This window comes from Dermacentor variabilis, chromosome 11 (assembly GCF_050947875.1).
Source record: "Dermacentor variabilis isolate Ectoservices chromosome 11, ASM5094787v1, whole genome shotgun sequence".
NCBI lineage: Eukaryota > Metazoa > Arthropoda > Arachnida > Ixodida > Ixodidae > Dermacentor > Dermacentor variabilis.
In genome coordinates this window covers 34610128-34626408 of record NC_134578.1, presented here as the reverse complement: position 1 = coordinate 34626408, position 16281 = coordinate 34610128, and the positions used below count along the sequence as shown (strand labels likewise).

The window sequence follows — 16281 nt, the reverse complement described above, 5'->3', positions numbered from 1 at the left end:
CGTTTTGTATACATCCATCACAGACATAAATACGCATTGACTTCCAATAAATTACGCGTGCAGTCATGTTGACTCTGATATCATATGTTGCACTACAGTGAATAGCGTCATGTCAGGCTCATAATGCTACATATTTGTACGAGTAGCCCAATGAGTCGGCTTGTAGTGAAAACGATTTCACTTTTCCACAATCACCTGGACTAAGGTACATAGAAATAGGACTGCTGCCGTAGATTGCTAAGCAGACTCGTTAATAGCTTTTTTGAGTTAGTGCAACCAATTAACTCTTAACTATGTCTAACTTCACAAGGGCTTGATAATTACCAATGGAAAGGTGCCTGGAAGTTCCGAAGATTGTGTACATCAGCATCGGAAACATGGCCGTGTACAGAGCGTTGACTGGCGGCACACTAGCGAGCAACGAGTATCCGAAACCTTTGAGTGAACATAAAGATAAGATGAAATCGGCGATATGACACACTATAACATTGACTTCAACACTAATAATCAAGTTCAGCACTACAAAACACGGCACTGCCTATAGGTGTAAACGGGAAGAGGTCACATCACTTATAGTGCAAAATCCTGTCAGCGTGAACTTCGGATGTCAACTGCGGGGCCTGCCAACCTCGCCGTGGTGTTTTTTCATGGACATGGTGGCATGAACGACAAATGTTAGGGTGCCAAGAATATTTAACAAGCAAAAGGCAAATCTTTGACGCGTTCAAGCGTGTAGCAGCTGTGAGCGAGACCGGGATGGCATTTGTTTTCCTCAGAGATGACGTACCATCAAGTAGGAGGCGTTTCACCCCTTACTGAGGTTTCATGGAGAACGATTTGCGCAGCAAATTGTGTCGATCAGAAGTTTTTGCTAATACCTAAAAATAGCTTGATTTAGTAGTATATGAATAACTCGCGATTTTTTCGTGCGGTGTTACGTGACTTTATGCGACGCACTGAGTTTCCAGACTGTGAGATGTTCCGCGCAAATGATTCGATAACGCATATGCTCAGTCATTGAAAATTAGACATATGGAAGATCCACAGACGTTCGCCGATAGTCCTGCCCCTCTCGACATATACCGTATGTCAGATAACTCTATACTTCGTCCTACGGTTGACAGCAAGTTTACTTTCCAAGTCATCTAGGCTGTACTTGATTTTCTTGAAGAGAACAGGCTTGGACTCTACAGGCTATGAGTAGGCCCGCCTATCATGCACTTTGCCTCTTCTCCGTATTGTCATTGTCAACCACAGTATTCCTTACTTTTGGTGCTGCTCTTACCCCAGCGCAGTGTAGCTGGCTAAGAGAACGGGCCACAAGCCAACCTCACTGCTTTTGTTAATAAACCTTCATCCTTCTCCTTCTCTGGTCTGCTTAACGACTGTGAGAGGAGCTTCGTGGAGTCGACGCATCCAACCATCGCTCCGTCCCTGCACTGCTCATACGTGCTGGCATCGTTAGAGGCAAGTGCCGGGCTTGCACTACATTCTACTGTGGCATTTCAACACCATGTCATTTTAAAAGGAGACGCTTCGGCGGAGCGATGCCTTCGTAAGTTTAGCTAACACTAACCTAATCCTCCTCCTCCTTTTCCCTTGGCGTTCTAAGCGCTCGGTTATGTTTTCTTGCACGTCACCTCAAGACACACAATGGCTGCCCTGTTTCGTTTGCGTATAGCGCACATTCCTTTCTGCAGAATTTACACAATTCAATTTTGCTCGCACGGTCAGGTTGCAGGCATGCCATCTCTAATGACCAATTCTACAAGCCACTTACTCTGGGGCACGTGGAAGATGGCGACTGTTATTCCTGCGATCATGTCCGCGATCAGCCACTGCTTGAGGTTGTAAGCACGCACCCAGCCGATGATGGGAAAGAAGCCAAGCAGCTTCTTCTGGAGATGCTTGACCTGCCAGCGTTTCCGTAGCGAGTTGGCGAAACGGTCGCATATCGGTACCTGCAGATCAAATTACATGTTTTTTTTACATGTAATTGACCAATTAATTGTAAATGACCTCGTTCCCGATGCCTAGTTTTGCGACCAAAGTCGTTCAGCTGCGTTGGAGCTACCAATGACATTCGTGCCAGAATGCGTGACGTTGTACCTTCTCAGCCATTTCTGGCACAAATAAACAATGGCGCAATGACGTCATCTCTGCGTACATCTGCCACCGTATTACTGCGCTTGTGTCGGTTTTTATCCTTTCCAAAGGTACGCTCACACCAGCCAAGCGGGAGAGTGGCGAGCTACAAGCGCAGGTGGATACTCCAACCCCGCGTGCGGAGTTATTGAGACCGGCCGGCTGGCCTGGTCGCCCGAGGAGGTGGTGCCCATCTCGCTCTTTCACGGAGGCCCCGAGACTTCGAGGCACTTCCGATATCTATCACCTGTTCTCGCGCTCCCGCCTGCTAACCGCCTGTGCACGATGATCAGCTCCGATGAAGACGAGATAGTTCACATTGTGCTTGCCACTTCTCTTGTGGTATTTCTAGAAGGCCTGCAAAAAGCTAGAAGCAAGTCGCACCAGTGACTGGTGGAATCGCGCGGTTCAGTAGGAACAAGAGGGAATGGGCCGAGAGATTACTATATATCATCGGCAAGCCAACAGCGATTTTCAGTGCAACTGCACTGTAGTGCAAAACAAGCTTCCGCTGATGGGCACGATTTCAATTCAAGTTAGAGTAATGGTGGCACGGTGTGTTCAGGAACATCTGACACGGTTAAACCACCCATATTGCACAAGAAATGCATATCAACGGCAACGCACGCGTATTCGCAACCACGCAGCTGTATGGTAAACGAAATTAAATTGCACGACAAACAATATCAAATGCCAAAAATCACTGAACACAGTCGAAGAGCACGAACAAATCTACAGTTCTACATCTAAAGCCATGCATCCGCAAAAAGTTAACAAAGGAACACGCATAAATACGCACAAACATGCAACAACATGCATGGTTCCATAAAAAAATACCATAATTTCAAGTTGTCCGCGCAAACACAGATTTCGCAGTTTTGCAGACTAGGCCATAATTCCACAACATACGAATAACGCGGAATAGCATAACAGTTAGCCTACCAACGAACGCAAGCTTATCTCAGAATTATAAGCGAACGATGTTTCATAGAAATCGAGTAGTTCTACAAAGGGTTGATAGAAGTGCTACAACAAAAAATGGAACGTTTTGGGCATTCTTCCGTAGGGAATTTCTGACATTAATTACCATAAGCTTCGAAGCCCCTGCAGCCGTTGCATACAGAACCCATGAAGTACAAGTGTCAAAATTTATGAAATTCGGCACAAGTCATTAAAAAGAACAGGAAAAGAAGCTTTCAGCTGATGAATATCGCAATAAAATAACGAAAAACACATTTCGCAGCTTCTGCATATGGACACAGACATTTAAAAAACACCATCGTGACAGTACTAAAGGGTCACCTCAATACCAAAAAGAAAAAAAACGACAGATGGGGCACTTTCTCACTTTCGCATGGTTCACTGAACGGATAAGAAATGAGGGGTTGCACTGTACCAAATAACAAAGCAATGGTCACAATCGAAGAGGAATACATATGAGAATCACATCGTATGAACTAGTGCAAAAAAGAAATGCGATACTTTTTTTTCATGGTCATATAGACCCTGTCAACGATGACTAGGTGCAATGACATAGTGCAAGTATCATGGACGCCGATGCGAGAAGACGGTGCCCTAAAATAGCGCGTTTATAAATTCAAACGACTTCAAAACGAACAAATATGGGTGCTCCGAATACCTTATCTTTGGGGATGCCCGCAAACTCGCTGTCGAAGTGGGGCTGAGTGAACACAGGTCGATCAAGGGTTGGCGTTCCCGGCCTCAAGTCGTATCGGTCGCTCTTGCTCAGGCGTCGAATCATGTTGGACCCTGCAGTCACTGCACAGGGAAAAAGAAGTGCCGATGTTCAAGGCCACCTGCGATACTTTAGATGTAATATTTATCCTAAGCGTCATACTAACTTTGGCAAAAGACAACACACAACCAGCCAGCCTCTTCCCAATTTCACGGCTGCAAAAGAAGGCTGCTCCGGGAGAGGAAGATAGCAGGCACCTTGTATGCCGGCGTCCGCGCCAATGGCGACAACACACGTGCGATGAATCGGCTTATATATGCCTGCAGATGTGCTCGTTCATGGTTCCGTTCTCTAGCTAATTACTTAATGAAACGAGCACTACTTAAATGTTTTCATCTTAACGAACACGCCGTAAAGCACATGATTCCTTTAATAAAGGATGTTAGCTTTCCAGAAGCGTTCGGCTCTTCGCTTGCATTGACTGTCGGCGTCGGTTGTTTCCGCTCATTCTTGAAAGTTTTTGCCAACCTCGCCGTGTTTCGTGACCGTGGGCACTGCGGCCCGGCTCCTCTCTAGCCGAAAATATCAACCAATCACAGCGGAGTATGCATTGTATTTGCCTCTCTACAATGCCTGAATAAAGTATTCGTGTCACTTTGTGGGGACATTCAATAAACACAAACTCGTGTTTCGACTCTTCATACGCTGTCACAAAGCTTCGCTGTATATAGATTCCAATTCGTTGGATCTACAGAATTTTTGTTATTATTAGAGGTGGGCGAATAGGAATAGTAGGTGTCGAATATCGAACATAATATCGAATACTCAACCGCTTACGCATATAAAGCAGAAATATTTATTTCTTCAAAAGTTAAGTACCATGCCTTTGCTTGGTAATTACAGGAAAAAAGACAGCTGAATATGAAACACCAAACCAAAACAATAAATCAATTTAGACGGATAAAGCAATGCTTGAGAACGCTGCAGATGGTCGTTTCAAAATCATAGATTGTCACATCAGAAGACAAAGGTCAAAGTACCAGTATTTGAACTTCGCACCGTAACACCGACGCCGGTACGTCAGTGTAACGTCAGGGATTCCAAAGTGTGTTTTCATATTCGGGCGGTGTTGACACATAGAGGTTCCCAAAAGTTTTGTTTATTATTTTGTTCCTTTAGAACGCATTGTAGTCAATCTGTACCGCCAAATGATTAAGTGGGCCCCAGAAGATGCCATAAAATCTCTGACGTCACATTGACGATGCAGGAACTTCAAGGAGGCGTCGCCACGTTTATTTCACTTTTTCGCTTTTTCTGGCTTACCAAGCGTCGTATCGTGGCACGAGTGGTGTTTTTGAAGTTGTGGAATGGTAATTTACTGGTGCAGAAAAAAATCATCTTCGTCTTTAGTGAACCATTAAACACAAAATTACTAATTCATGTTAAAAGCTGCAATATTAGCCTGGTACCTTTTATTACGTGGTTGCAAACAAGTTTTCCAATAATGAATGGCTAATGTCTGAAATAGGGCTTTACAAAAAGGCAAAATAAGTTACTGCCGAAAAAATTGCAGAAGTGGTAAAGAAACGTGAATAGCTGCTGAAGGTCTTGTGAGCAGCAAACATATATAAAAAGGACAGTTGCAAGGAGAACGTCTGGTCGCCATGTAGAAGTTCAAAATTTTAGTTGGCTAGGCTGCTTAAATCTTAAATCGCAAACAAAACGCATGATCAGTTTTGTTTCTACACTCTTTGGAGAACTCTTACCGTTGTTTCGCTTCTCATAATTTTTGATAATTAGTTTAACAATTAGGTTGGCTGCTGCAAAAGATTTCGTTAGTTCCCGATATGGAAACTATGGACTAGTTCCTTTTCAAATACGAATAGCCCGTATAGAACTTCAATTCATACTCTACACTTCAAATATTCATCCACCCTTCATTACTATTTTGTATCGTGAACTAGCTATTGTTGTTAAATTACATTTGTTTTTGATCACAGCTTGTGGCTACAGCATTCTATGCAAAGAGCTATGACGAGGGCTTTCGGAGAAGAATAACCGCATATTCCCGTATACAGCGCCCGGGTAACGTAAGTGAAACAAACAGTGCATAAAACAGACGCATTTTCAGTTACTCGTCGTTTTGTCAACCCTTCATTCGCGAAAATTTCGTCAGCTACCGTTGGTAAAAATGTATTTTAAAAAATTGGCAGTGGCTTAGCTCGGCTATGCCAGCATATACGTAGCGAAAGCTAAGGGATAGCATGGTTAGCCTTGATTAATCTTGATTGCAAGTCCAGGTTAGTTTGGTTGTCTAGCTATGTCGCGGCGTTTTGACAGTCGTTCGGCACGCTGTTCGTCTTTTTCCTAGGCGATTCGTTTCCCTTCATCTCGTTCCGATGTCGATTCCAGGCCTCCTACTGCTTATCAGAATGGTCGCCGTCCTTACTGTCGCCTCAAGTGTAGTCGCGGCGCACGCGAGCTCTCCTTCTCAATCCTCCAAGATGTTATCAGGCATGCGAAGCTGCTGGCCAAACGAGCGGAGGAGAACGCAACGACGAGGAACGTGGTGTGATGTCATGTGCATCCTCGAGGCACAACCTCGGCGAAATCGCAAGTTGACGGCCAGTAAAGCTTTCGCTTTAAAAAAGATAAAAGCTAGTAAGTATGGTGTTTTGTGCGCGCACCCATGTCTCTTGAACATTCCGCCGGTAGTAACAAAATTTTTACGATTCCGGCAATTCCTGGACGGTATAGTTGCACAACCAAAAAATAAACTACCAGTACGATGCTGGTCATTCCCGCAAACAGAATAAACAACAGATCTAAACGGTACTTTAGCATACAGGTCAATCAAATGGTCGTTCTGTCACGATAGCAGTTATATGGACACTCCACACCCATTTCTGCCGTCGCCGTGAACTTCTATATATTGAAAGCTTGCGAGGGTGAATCGGCGAACGCGATTCAATCTCGCGTGCGTGAGCGAAGAACGCGGCCTCGCCGGCCTGCAGAAGGTGCGGTGACGCCGAGACCCTTGAGCACCTACTCTGTACCTGTCCTGCATTAGCCCAGGAACGCGCTCCAGTCACTGCCACCTACCGACGGTATGGACTTCCGGCTACGTCAGAGACACACCTGCTCTTCCCGGCCCGCTACCACCTCCCAGCTCTGGCAAGCCTGCTTGAATATGTTTACACAAACGGGCTTCTAGATCGCCAATAGACTTCGGCCTCACACGGCCTCTGCCCGAGCGCCGGCCATCGCCCCTGGATGATGCTGACGTCTGCTGCCTGAAGCCTACTCTCCCTTTCCCCCTCTACCCTCTCATCTTTCTTTCCCCGCCCCCATTCACCATTACGCTGCGCCGTGCTCCCATATGGGCTGCAGAACTGAGCGTATTTTCCCTCTCCTCAAATCACGAAGAAGAAGAAGAGCAAAGAACGCGGCCCAGATGCGTGCCCTCTCCTGTGGCGCGCAAGGCAGGGTGGTGAGGCGAGGGAGTGGCGTTCTTGTCCGGCGGCTGCTACGGCGCTCCGATGTCCTCCTCGCCCGGCGCTCCGTACAGGGTGGAGGCAACCGTGGCGTCTCTACGGCATTGGCCACGCGAATCGCGGACGCCGTAGTAGTCGGTTTTGGCGGACGCCGTAGGGACGCGTTGCTGGCGCTGGTGTGCCTTCAAAGCGATCTGCGACGTGGTCAAAGTGCGCACCCGCTCGGGCCTCATCTTCACAGCAATCTTCGACGTTTGCAGCTGCGCGTAGTGCCGGTACCTTCGTATGCGCTGTGCATTCTATATTTCGTTGGAGTTGAAGCGACAAATGCACGCAGGTCAACTGGCTCGCTGCTGCAGCCGCGATTCCTAACTCCAGCGTTTTCACAGACAGTTTCCGCTGTCATCGAGCGAGATGTGTTCATGTTCACCTGTGCGTGCGTGACACCGTGCTGGTTACTTTAGTTAAAACACGTTCACGGGCTAGTTGGTTCGAATCCATGATAGAATGTGTAAGCGCGACTGCACAATGACGTAGACAGAAGCAGACATACAAAGACAGCGCTGTCTCTGTGTCTGTTCCTTCGTCCTCGTTGAGCCACGCTTACATATTCTATCATTCTTAATTTAGTTAGTGAGCAAATCTTGACAAATTATTACGGCCAATAAAACTACTACCCTTCATTATTTCGTGTAGCTATCTAGTAATTTGCTATATTTTTCTATGCAGCTTGCGGGTCGGATCTAGCTTGATATGCCATGGGCGATAGATTTATGAAACCCAGTAGTCTAAAACGCATTACGCGCTCTATACATAAAATTTAAGGAGCAATACTCGAAATCACCGCATGATTTAGGCACAATATATTCCCCAAATTTTAGCAACACCAGGTCAGGTCAGGTCAGGAACGAATTAGCCGATAATCATGTTGAGTTTAATGCTTGGCTAGTAATAAGGGATGTCAGCCTTTGCATGGTCCCCTAAATTTTTGCGTACTGCTGGAGTTCGGATAAACGAGTAATCGCGTTCGATTAGAACAATATATGAGGCGCCCCGGGCATTGTAGTACAAATTAAAACTCCGATTACTCATCGATCTGGCCTTACCGGTTGGAACCGCTGCTTTCCGGAGACTTCTGCTTTCGCGTATAGTGTTGCATGCCCGGATGCTGCGCGGCAATGTTAATGCCCTTGAGGCCACTTGCGCGACTGCATTAAACGTATGGTTTAATAACCTGGGCCTCGCTGTGTGCAGACTCTTCAGTTTATTCTATTCGAACTTCGCGTTTCGGTGCCAGCCTGTGCTCCCCGTGGTCATTTTCTATTAAAGCGGAAGACACATGGTGCGATTTTCCGTGCGATCTGTCGTGCGGTGCGTCGTGTGCGACTTGCCGCATGCGGCGATTCGGGGAACATGGTACGAATGAGCGAGCGGAGGCTAGCTCCGCCCAGAACCGGCGCCCCTGTGTGGAAGTTCGGAATGCTGCGTAAATTCCAACAGAAAGTGAAAGCAACCGTATTTGCACAGCTATCTTGTTTGAAACGAACGATGACAATACAAACACGTCTATGCGAGCACTGTAGACGTGTTTCCGCAAGGCCGCGTTAGCAGTATCGGTTCCGTTGATAGCCGCCTATGGCCAGGAGGCGGCAGGCATAGCTCGCTGGGCCATTGAATCCGACACCGGTGGCGCTTGTGACACGATCGCTTGCAGCTCGTATAACGAAGCGCCTATGTTAGTTGGCACAACGTGTGCACAGTTATGTGACGCTTAAATTGCAGCACATTTGATTTCATTGACGCCGACAGAAGCGAACGAGCATGCCAGGCGAGCTTGCGATCGCTGGGAGACGATGTAGGCCTAGCTCGCCGGCCGTCTATCCGGGGCCGAGGGTCCTTGCGATGCGTCCGCAGCTCGTAAAAAAGCGTCTAAATCCGACCGCACAATCAATGCCTGAACATTTATGTTTCTCTTAAGTGAAAATACGGTTAGTTTTCCCGGTGCCGTTAGTAGCGATGAGTAAACACGCCAGTCAGGCGAGCCGCTTCGTATACAGACGATTGCTGGCGCGTCTGCGCTTACCGCGTCCGAGTAGAAATCACACCAACGATTTACTATTTCGCACAACGTTTTATAACTCGCACTCTTTCGAGGTCACTTTATTCTAGAAGTTATTTCGTGTCAGAAACAAATTGTAGCCGATTTATGTGCCGCCGTCAGCGGCGAAAGAGGCCCACGTTTCGACCAGGGAGAGAAAAAAAAGAACAGACATGATCGGAGCGAGCGGCGAGGCGCCCGCTTGCCGGCCCCGCCCTACCGGGTCTACCACGTGGCCATGACGTTCACGCTACCGGCGCTGTCATTGGCTGCGGTCGTCCGACCGATGCGGCAGTCGCACGACAATATTCAGCAAATTGGTCGCATGCGCGGCGTGCGATTCGGCGCCGCGTGCGGCGGATTTGGTTGAGAACCTGTCGAGTGCGGCTGCCGATGCGGATGGTCGTACGACCGATTGCACCCAAAAGCGCACCATGTGTCTCGCGCTTAACTCATTTGAACGGCTCCAGCTCTTTCCGGTGCTGTATTCCACGAATATCCTTCAAATAATTTGGTTCGGATGACCGGTAAGACTTCCACGGGTGATCATCTATGAAATGGACCCCTTTGTCATCTATTTTCCAGGTATTGTGAAGCTCACGACCTACCTTTATACATTAGGTCGTGGTGAAGCTAATACGGGGCCTGAAGTTATCGTATAGTTGCGGTGTTGACAGCATCAATTCGAAGTTTCTGAAAAATACTGCTGTTTATTCCAGCGTATATTTAGCGCACATTTTCACCCAGTCTGTTGAACACTCCACAATGCCGGCTTATTGGAATTTAGCGAGGGTGGTTCCACTCGTCAAACGAGGTAATCCGAATTCTCTTCACTACAGGCCTATTTCATTAACAAGCATTCCTTGTAAACTTCTAGAGCACATTATATATTCTAATCTCGTTTCGTTTCTTGAAAGCAATTCGTTTTTCAGTTCTTGTCAGCACGGTTTTAGAAAGAATTTTTCTTGCGCAACTCAACTCTTGTCTTTCAATAGCATCTTAGCATCGTCTTTAGATAGTGGTTTGCTAAACGACTGCATCTTTCTAGACTTTGCTAAGGCTTTCGATAAGGTGTCACATCAATTACTCCTTAAAATTGGCTCCCTGAATATTGGCCCCAATCTTTTCATATGGATTAAATGTTTCTTGACTAACCGCTCTCAGTTTGTATCAGCTAACAACTCCTTATCATCACCATGTGCCGTAACATCTGGTGCTCCCCAAGGTTCTGTTTTGGGTCCTTTACTCTAATTTATATTAATGACCTTCCGATTGGAATTTACTCTTACCTTAAGTCTTTTTTATGACTGTGTTCTTTTTCGTGCAATAAATGACCCTAATGATAGTTGCGGCCTTCTGTGATTTCTTGACAACGTATTTAATTGGTGTGTGCGATGGTGGATGGTTCTTAACCCGTCTAAATGTAAAGTTATGTCCATCTCATGCCAATATAATACATCCAAAACGTTCGATTACAAGACTACCGGAGTTTCACTAGAGAGTGTACTGTCTTATATCTTGGCGTTGACATTACTAATAAGCTATTCTGGCGCATGCACACAGAATGTATCACTAACAATGCGAACCGCACCCTTGGCTAGATGCGCAGAAACTTCTCTCGGGCTCCATCCCATTCGAAATTACTTTTGTATCAAACACTAATACGGCCTAAGCTAGAATATGCATCATCCATATGGGATCCCACACAACTCACTTCAACCGAGGCTATAGAATCTGTTCAGAATCGCTCACCTCGCTTCATCATTTCGAATTATTCTCGCACAGCTAGTGCTTCTTTAATGAAATCAAAACTTCGTTTAACTAATCTTGCAATTGGTAGGAAAATTGCACGCCTTATTCTTTGCCATTGCGTTTTCTTTCATAACCAGAAACTAAAACAATATCTTCTTTCTTCAATCCCATCATATATATCATCACGTATTGATCATCCGCATGAAGTTCCCATCCTTAGCTGCAAAACAAATTTGCTATTTTCATTCTTTCTTACCCAAAGCTAGCGCAGAGTGAAACCACCTTCCGCCTCTTATTGCCTGCATTGAAGACACGCCATCCTTCAAGACAGCCACCACCAAGCTCATCATTGAAGAGGCATCTGTATTATGATTTTTGCTTTTTCCTTGTACTTCTTGTCTTTTCCCCCCACCACCTCTTTAACACCCCTGTTGGCCTTGAAGGTATTGTAACAAATATATAAATAAAAAATAAAAATGTATAGAGGACTTGTAGACCACTTGCATATACTTTTTACGGCTCTGTGTTGCTTATAAACTTCTGTACATGAAGTTTCTGCAAACAGACCGTTACGATTTTTATAAGCCAAATAGACCAGAGGAGATAAGCTTAACAACTTCGTTTTATTTCACTACTCCATGTCAATGCTACGTAGTCAACAGGACAAATATCTGTAAAACCAAGACACTATTTGAAAACCAGTCAGTCCTATGTACAGTCAAAATAAAGTTTTGAAAGGGTTACTTCACGCCTTCACTAGCAAGCGTTCGCAAATTTACACCATATGGGTTGGCCGCAGTAAGCCTCACGGGACAGTGAGTTTACCGCAAAGGTATTAATCAGGTAACGCGAGTATGAGACTTGAGCAAATCGTTTCACCTTTGTAACACAACCATAGACTGAGAAACAAATTACGTCCTTACCCTTGCGCAGGGCTATTTAACCAGCGTCAATTTTAGTAGTGGGTAAAACACTTCAAACAAGTTGGCTCAGGTACCTGGAAGGGCACAGCATGCTAATAACCGTATTACTAAGGGTTGCTAGATTCCACAGACGGCCTTAACTACAGAAATTAATGAAGTTCAGATACGTATATTCGAATACATGAATCGAAAACGCGTATTAAAAAAATCGCGGTCTCCAATAACCAACGCAATGTTGAACGCTTTTTTTTACACCTTTCAAATACCTAAGTGGCGCAGTATGGGCGCAGTATGGACGCCGTAAGTTCTAAAATTATATTTTTTGGACCTTGTGATTGGCATATGGAACACTGGTGCGAACAGGTGCATAGACACGGCGCCGCAAGCGAACACGGGCTAATCAAAAGCACTCTTCGGAGATTTTGCGGAACAGCCAGGAGCTTACGCAACCAAGTTATCAAACGACCAACCTTAACGTCCACTCTCTAGTGTCCAGACAACAAACTAAGTTTTAGCCAGCTTCCTTCGACGTCATCTACATAAACAGCAACAACTGACAATTACCTAGTGGTGCACAGGCCATCATTACCGGCGCAATTTGCATAACTGCGAAGCACCCGAGCACTCGCGATGAATCCGACAATGACTCAGATGCTATATGTAAATAATCCACCAAAAAGAAAACAAGACCTTGTGCCTCTTGTACAAAGTGCCGGACACACCTGATCACTTAGATCACTTCATCTCAAGGACAGCGAGACTGAGCGGGCAACCTCCACTTTCGCTTTCACGCAAGCGTAAATCATGGGTTACGACTTGCCAGCAAACAAACTGCGCATTTAAAAAAACAAAAGCCACAAAGTGACCCGAGCTGTCTTCTCTAAGTTTAGCTCGTAGCGAGTGCTTATAGAGCTTCGTTCCTATGGGGATTGTAGCAGGGCTCTCACTCGCATCATGCCGTCTACAATGCAGTTGGTGTCGCTTTGATTAACTGCTTTGTTTCGATGAAAACAAAGATGTTTGCAAGTCTTTTGCCACTGGCCTCGCCACATGTGAATTGTTAATTTAGTAAATTATGATAACATGAAGTGGTATGAGAGCCATCCGAACATAAACCTGTTTTCTCAAACGCGTGCTCACAGTCAACTGACAATAAAAGATGAAATGAGTTGCAATGTGTGTCGTTCTCCATTATTAACTTTTGTGCAACGCTTACCTAAAGTCCTAACGTTTGTTTTGCACGATCAATTCATTAAGTTTCTTGCTTATGCGTTTTCCCGCAGCGGACCAAAAATTAAGGCAACTGAAACGCCGCCAGCAAGTTCGGACATATTTGAAGTTCACTTCAGACAACTAAGCGAATGAACTTTAATTAACTGTTTCAATGAGCAAAACGCCTTAGAGTTGTAGAACGCAGATGTAAACACAATGCAACAAATGTGTGTCTAGGCAAACTTGCCTCATAAGAATACGTAACTCAGAAGAGCTCAACGTTCCGATCGAACGACGGCGCCACATCACGAGGCAGCTAGCCTTTTTGAATCACGTGAAGCGTGCGCCCAAAATTAAGAGGACGTTTGAAGGAGCTAAGTTCTCTGCTACAACTCTATGTCTTTTTCCGTGTGCTGAAAAGCTAAAAAGCCACAACACTTTGGCATAGAGCAACCGCTATTTCTGCCACCGAAAGCGCAACAAGGACTGCAGTGAATTTCCCGCCTCCATCAATTCTACTCGAGGATCACCGTGTGTTCACTTCTTCATTTCGTCATCACCTACGCTAGACAACTTGCCGCTTCCTCTCGCTTGCCGGTTAATTTTTTTCCATCGTAGACTTCTATCTGTAACGTCTGATCAGCCATAAGAGCAAATGAATGAAATGAAAGCGATCAGTCACCACCAACCTCAGACAGGTTAGACCACCCAACGACGTGGACGGAAGTTTCAAGAGTCACACCAGCACTCCACGATTGCTTCAGTTGCCGCTCGCGCACAGAGTGGAAAATAAAGTTAACGCACGACCACGAACAGCATCAGTAGGAGTGCAAGGCACCCCGCACAGCTGTCTAGGCTGCACAGTGAATTCGACATCCTGCGCGCAAGGCAGCTCGCACACAGTGAAGGCAAGTGGCGACAAAACGAAGCGCATATAGAACCCAGCCGGCCTAGAGGCAGATTGCTTTTCTTTATTGCTTGTTTGTTTTCCCTCTTTTTTTCTCACACAGCTTCGCTTGTCTTTGTTTTCACACCGCATCTGTCTTTCGGCGAAAGCTATCGCACTGTCACTGACACACATTGCCGAGACTGTGAATGGCGCGGGCCACACACCAAGGCCCTCGTTTCCAGCTTTCGATAAAACATCCTCACGCACGCGAGTATAAACATGCAAGTTTCGATAGCTTCACCTTTTTATTGTGCCTAAATTGAAAGAAATGCTTCTTGTTTATATTTTTTCGTTTCATTTAGATAAGCTAGAGCCGGTTCAAATCAACCTTACTACGAGATAACTTGGTCTGTTTGCAGACACCCGCAAGTGCCGACGCTCGGTAGACAACGAAGAGCAGCCACACGCGGCTTGTAATATCCCTGATTAGGAGTCCACGAGCCCGCCGTTCGAGAATGGTTTAGTGATTTCAGCGCAGAGTCCCAAGGGGCAAGGAGAGTAAACACACAATAGGATTGTCTCTACACTTCACGCATATTTTGCCTTTGTTCAGAGACTACTCTGCATTCCAATATAACGCACCAATTACTTCTGCTTGCCTTTGTTAGCTCCGTCTGTGGTCTTTAGGGACCCGCACGTGCTATGTATCGTTCCTAGTGCATGGAGTTTCTCACTAGGGGATTACTAGTGGAATATATATGTCGCTGCTTTCGTTAACCCAGTGCGAAAGATTGAGTAGTATGTAGATTTCTCAATACTTCGGCGCCGCTTCGTTAGGAAAACACATTGCGGCTATTGTTATTGATATCCCTGCTTTTGGTTAAGTACTATAGCCTCGCAACGTCTCTTAATAAACCGTAAAGTGATTCTTTCCCAACTAGAGGGAAAGACCACAGGCAATTGAATATTTCCTAAAAATTGTGGAATTTTACCTGGCAAAAGCACAATTTGATTGTGATGCGCGCCGTAGTGGGGAACTCCGGCTTAATGTGAACCTCCTGGAGTTCTTTAACGTGCATCCAATGTACGGTACACGGGTGTTTCTGCATTTAGGCCTTAAAGGGCCTCACTCACTAGGTCTGGCCATTTTGAGCTGACAAGTGCAGCGTATACAATGCGCGCCAACGATCGTGTTTGCAAAGAATTACACCGCTACGCGCCCGGAAAGGTCTGAAATCTCAATCCGAATGCCGTTTTCCCTTCTCGCGGCCACTGCGCTCCAAGCCGGACGGCGACGTACTCGCGTCCCTGCGCCCATGTACTTGGGTCCGCAATGTGACGTCGCTCGTGGTGACACGTGACTTCGAGAATTATTCAAGACAACATCTGTTATTTGTGTGATCTGTTGCTTGAACTGACGAATGGAACTTTAGAGAAATAATAAAACACACAAACGGAATGTCTACGCGTTTTTTTTGTGTTTTACTTCGCATCCAAGCAAGGGAGATGTACTTCCTCTTCGTCTGCTTGTTCGCACGGCCGTGAAGTCATGTGTGCAGGTACCGAAACTATGCCACTTTCTACTGTGTTCCAGCACGGTATCTACCGTGTTCCAGCGCTTGTTCTGCCTCAGTATTCGTGTAGCACTCAATTATACCGCTAGTCATGTGTCCTTGTGCAGAGCGCGCAAAATCATGCGCTGCGCCAACGAGGCAGCAGCTCAGCTCGACGCCGTCACCGGAAGTGCGTAGCATCGAAAAAAAAAAGCGGGGAGAAAAAAAATGAAAGCGGGGCCTGTGACGTATGCGTCACGCTATCCTCGAGGTCCGGTATGGGAGAACGCAGGGAAAAAATTTCGCTTGCGGGGGTTAATCGGGGCGAGTGGAGAAATCGTCTTTGCTTGGCAGTGGAGCCCGCCTTCTGAAATCATGGCTTCGCGGCACTGAAATATGTCTATGTCGGCTATTAATGAGCCCATTTTAATTTTTTTTTTGCGACACAATGCTCCCTAGAGGACATGTAACAACTTCCAGCGTGTAACTGAAATTCGGCTTTAATGTACGTCTTGCTGG

General features: G+C 46.0%; 1 protein-coding gene across 1 annotated transcript in view; it reads right to left on the bottom strand.

Moving 5' to 3' along the window:
- LOC142564605 (prestin-like) overlaps positions 1-16281 on the bottom strand; it is a 59386-nt gene that overhangs the window by 19362 nt on the left and 23743 nt on the right. The window contains exons 2-4 of the mRNA XM_075675662.1: positions 3785-3924; positions 1781-1961; positions 325-435 (exon numbers count right to left, since the gene is read on the bottom strand). Of these exons, the coding sequence (XP_075531777.1) occupies positions 325-435; positions 1781-1961; positions 3785-3924 (432 nt within the window). The remainder of the gene's footprint in view (positions 1-324; positions 436-1780; positions 1962-3784; positions 3925-16281) is intronic.